This window comes from Arachis duranensis, chromosome 5, assembly GCF_000817695.3.
Source record: "Arachis duranensis cultivar V14167 chromosome 5, aradu.V14167.gnm2.J7QH, whole genome shotgun sequence".
Lineage (NCBI taxonomy): Eukaryota > Viridiplantae > Streptophyta > Magnoliopsida > Fabales > Fabaceae > Arachis > Arachis duranensis.
This window is the reverse complement of record NC_029776.3, coordinates 3058955-3062967: the sequence shown is the minus strand read 5'-3', so window position 1 is coordinate 3062967 and position 4013 is coordinate 3058955. Positions and strand designations below refer to the sequence as shown.

The 4013-nt window shown below is 36.3% G+C and overlaps 1 protein-coding gene across 1 annotated transcript in view; it reads left to right on the top strand.

Annotated features, from left to right (window-relative positions):
• Positions 1–3232: 3232 nt before the first annotated feature.
• LOC107487372 (protein root UVB sensitive 1, chloroplastic) overlaps positions 3233–4013 on the top strand; it is a gene marked incomplete in the record, with an annotated part of 3826 nt that continues 3045 nt past the window's right edge. Inside the window, 1 exon segment of the mRNA XM_016107987.3 lies at positions 3233–4013. Coding sequence (XP_015963473.1) covers positions 3380–4013 — 634 coding nt within the window.

Sequence of the window (4013 nt, the reverse complement as noted above, 5' to 3'; positions counted from 1 at the left end):
ACAGCTACTACAATCAATTTGTTTGAAATTTTTCATTTTTGTACATTCCGTTAAACCCAAATTAATAATGTGTCGAGTTTATTGTCAATAAAACAATCATACTTTGATATACTTTTTCATTGTAATTTCTCAATCTTTTGCTTTCACGTTGTAATGTGCATCTTCAACCATATTTCTACCTTTGATGCACTTTAAATTCATTGTAATTGAGGAAAGAAGGCATTGTATAATTGTATGTATGCCCCCATAGATGTTAAGAAAAGAGACCAATCTTATTTCAAGAGTAGAAGGCTTGTTCTTTTCACCATTACTATTTTCGAAGAGAAAATTCAGATTTTTTATCTCGATTTAATATAATAATTGAGGGTCTTAATTTATCTTTTTAATTATCTTCTTAATACTTAAAAGAGTACAATTTTTTAAATACATATGTTACTTTTTAAAAACAAAAAATAAAAAAATCAAAACAAACTTTATTTAGAAGTTAGAAAGATATTAACAAAATGAATTAGGACTTTTCAATCATTTTCTATTTATATTCTATATACTACTATATATGATATAAATATATTTAACGATTGATAAATATGAATAAAAATAGTATCACTTTCTTAATAATTTAGTGTGTACTTTTTTTTATTTTAATATTGTCATAAGTTAGTCAACAAAAATTTTTTGCCACAAATTACCAGAACAATATTCTGATAATTATGTTAGATAACATCGTTTCATTTGTATAAGTATATTAACCCTTTCTTAATTTAACATTTTCTCTTTCTTCTAAAACACGAATAAAGACTTTTTTCTCTCCATGTTACTCTTTAATGGCGTTGTTTTGATATATCAAGGGCCGCTTGCAAATATTATAGATAGTTTCATTGTTCAAGAGCACAACGACGTTAGTGTGTTCAAGGAGAGAATGACTAAAAAGGACATTGTTATATAATTCTATATAAACTCTCTAAACCTGAAATTATAAATTAGAAAGAGGAAAAACAACATTGTTGATTTCAGGAAAAGCAAACCCAAAGTAGCGATTAGGGAATAAAACATGTGAGGTAAATTCTTGAACAATAAATTTTTAAATTATACCTAACGGGAATGGTAGACGGTGAAGTCGAGCTTGGACTTCTTACCATAATTGACAGAGAGGCACTCAGGAAGAGAAAACCGGGTCGGAGCCAGTATCGTCACCGATGGTGTTGAAAACGAGAAAGTTCTGGAGGCTGATGCAGTTGTTGGCGAGCTTGTGAACGTGATCAAGGCAGAGATCGACAATCTCCTTGCTGATGGTGTAGTGTCCCTTGGCGAAGTTGTTTATGGCGTTCTCCTTACTAGAGATAAGCTGCTCTAGGTGGAAGAGCCGGCGGTAGGTGCCGGCTCTGACATCGTTGATGACGGTTGGCTCCAAATCGACAAAGACGGCACGAGAAATGTGCTAGGCGGATCTTGTCTTGCTGAAGAAAGTGTAGAATATATCGTGCGCGACTTTAAAGAAAGTGTCACTGGCAGTTATAGAAATCAGATCGAAGAATTGATGAATTGTAAAGTGGAATTGGAATTGAAACCTTATTAGTTATCTAGGCATCATACCATTAGGCTGGATGCCATTGATAGAAGAAGGCTTCCTCATCGTCATTATTCTTTCTTCTAGTTAAGAACAACTAAGAAGAGAAGGCTTGGAGTAAATTTGGGGATTATGATTTTTTAAAATTGGTCCAGGAACTAAATTGCCATAGAAAAGTTTCGTCCTCCACATCAGCTAGCTCTTATCTTGCCCCCGTATCAGAAATGAGTCCATTTTAACTCTCTGATGACGCTTGTTGGCATAAATTGTTTGAAGGATAACTCTGGGTATCGAAATGCAACTTTAAGGATGAATATGAGTAATTATTAATTTGAAGGACCACTACGAAGCTCGAAAGTAACTTCACATTGCGTTTGGACGGTGTTTGTGTATATGAGAGACACACACAACAACATATGTGCACTGTTTGTTTTGTAAGACACAAATTCAAAAAAGACACAGTTACAAATAACTACACACAAAGAACATGTATTTTGTGTTTGGCCAAAATGAAGAGACATGAAAATTTAGCTTGAGACACAGATCAAAATTCTAAAATTATCCAACTCACGTTAACTTTCTCTTTTCTCTTCTCCTTTCTCCCTCTTCTAACCTCCATTATTATTGCATCTCAACTCCTCCTCTCTAAATTTATTTCATCCTCATCCTCCACCATCCCAAATCCATCAAGTAGTTACGCTTTCAAAGCACTTTGTGTTTATCCTCCCCAAGATCGACGTCTCTCTCTCTGGATCTCTCTTTTTTATTTTTTCCTCTTTGGCATCACTATCTCCGACGATGTCGCCTTCACTTTCTCTATCTCCTTCATCTTTATCTTCGTCTAGTGATAAAAATAGTGTTGGTGATTGGAGTGGACGGCTATTATTGTAGATCTGATGCTGCTATAATTGCAAATATGAAGGAGGTTGTCTCTGCCGAACGCCGCAGTAACCACGAGCATAAAGAAGGTCGTCCAACATTATAGTTTGCCTCCGCATTGTCCTTTGTTATCACCGTCGTTTTTCTCATCATTTGTTTTTCCTCTGACGCATCAACAAACCCTCACCCTTATTTTTATTTTTTAATTTGAATTGTTTAAGTAATATTTAAATTGGAGTTATTAATTTTGTTTATTTGAAAAAAGATTAAAAGATCAATATTAATGATAGTGGTGGTAGAAATTGGTGATGATAGTAGTAATGTTAGTGGTAGTGGTGTTGATGTTGTTTTCATTTGGGGATAAATTTGACTTTTGAATTAAATAAACGTGCCTTGTGTATTATAACTATTATCACTAAACATGTTAAAAATCGTGTATATCTATTTTCATGTATTTCTGTGTCTTTATATTTATGTCTCTATTTTTGTATGACAATAAAAAACAGTGTCAGAGACTATTTTAAAATGTGTCACAAGTCACGGAATCCTATAACCCTAATATTTAATTAAGTAGACGAATAAACTATCGGTTAATTCACGTAAGTTGCTTCATAAGGGTTTTTTTTTTTGTATTCAGTTGGTTCACAACTGGTCAAAGTTGTAACCGATAGTCCAGAGTATTTATGTTTTTTTTTTTGAACTTGGGATAGTCCGGTTTATGGCCCATCAACGAAGAAATGAAAACAAAAAGCCCACTACCATTACATCGATCCTGACAAAAACAAAAAACACTACAACACTAAACTTTCAATTATTCTGAGTGGAGCGGCGGTCGGAATTCCAAAGGTTTTCAACGTTGGATCTGGTTGCGGCGGTGGTTCCGTTGATTGACTGATTCGATGATTCCCAAGTTTTGACCCATTTTCCTTCTCCATGGCCTGCTCTTCTTTCTTCCCCTCTTCCCACTTCTTCAATCCTCTCTCTTCCTCCTCCTATTGTTCTCCACCGCCGCCGGTCTCCGCCACTCGTTTCCGCTCCCTTCCATCCAAACAACTCAACACTCTCTTTACCACAGCCCCTCCTCTCCACCGTAGTTTTTCGGCGCTTCCTCTCTTCTCGGAACACCATGGCGGCGGTTACAACAACAACAACAACAACAACAACAACAACAATGGGGGTGGTGGTTGGGGATACCCCTTTGACTCCGACGACTCTTTTTCACCATCAAGCCACACCCTTTTCTTCTCATTGCTTCTCTCTTCAGCTTTCTGCTCCTTCTCCCAACTCGTCCTCGCAAAATTCGCAAAGGCGAAAACTTTGGCTTCCGAGAAAGAAGCATTCTCAGAGTCTCTTTGGGAAGTGAAAGGTGGCAAGTGGACAAAGCTAATCCCTGATAATTTCAACGATTCTTTCGTGACCTCGGAACCCGGTTTGTTCAGTGAGTTATCATCCATTAACTCGACTCAAGTTGTAACCTTTCTGTGGTTCAAGTGCAGGGACCTCTTCCTTCGTTTGATGCTCCCTGAAGGGTTTCCCAAAAGCGTAACCAGCGATTACTTGGAGTATT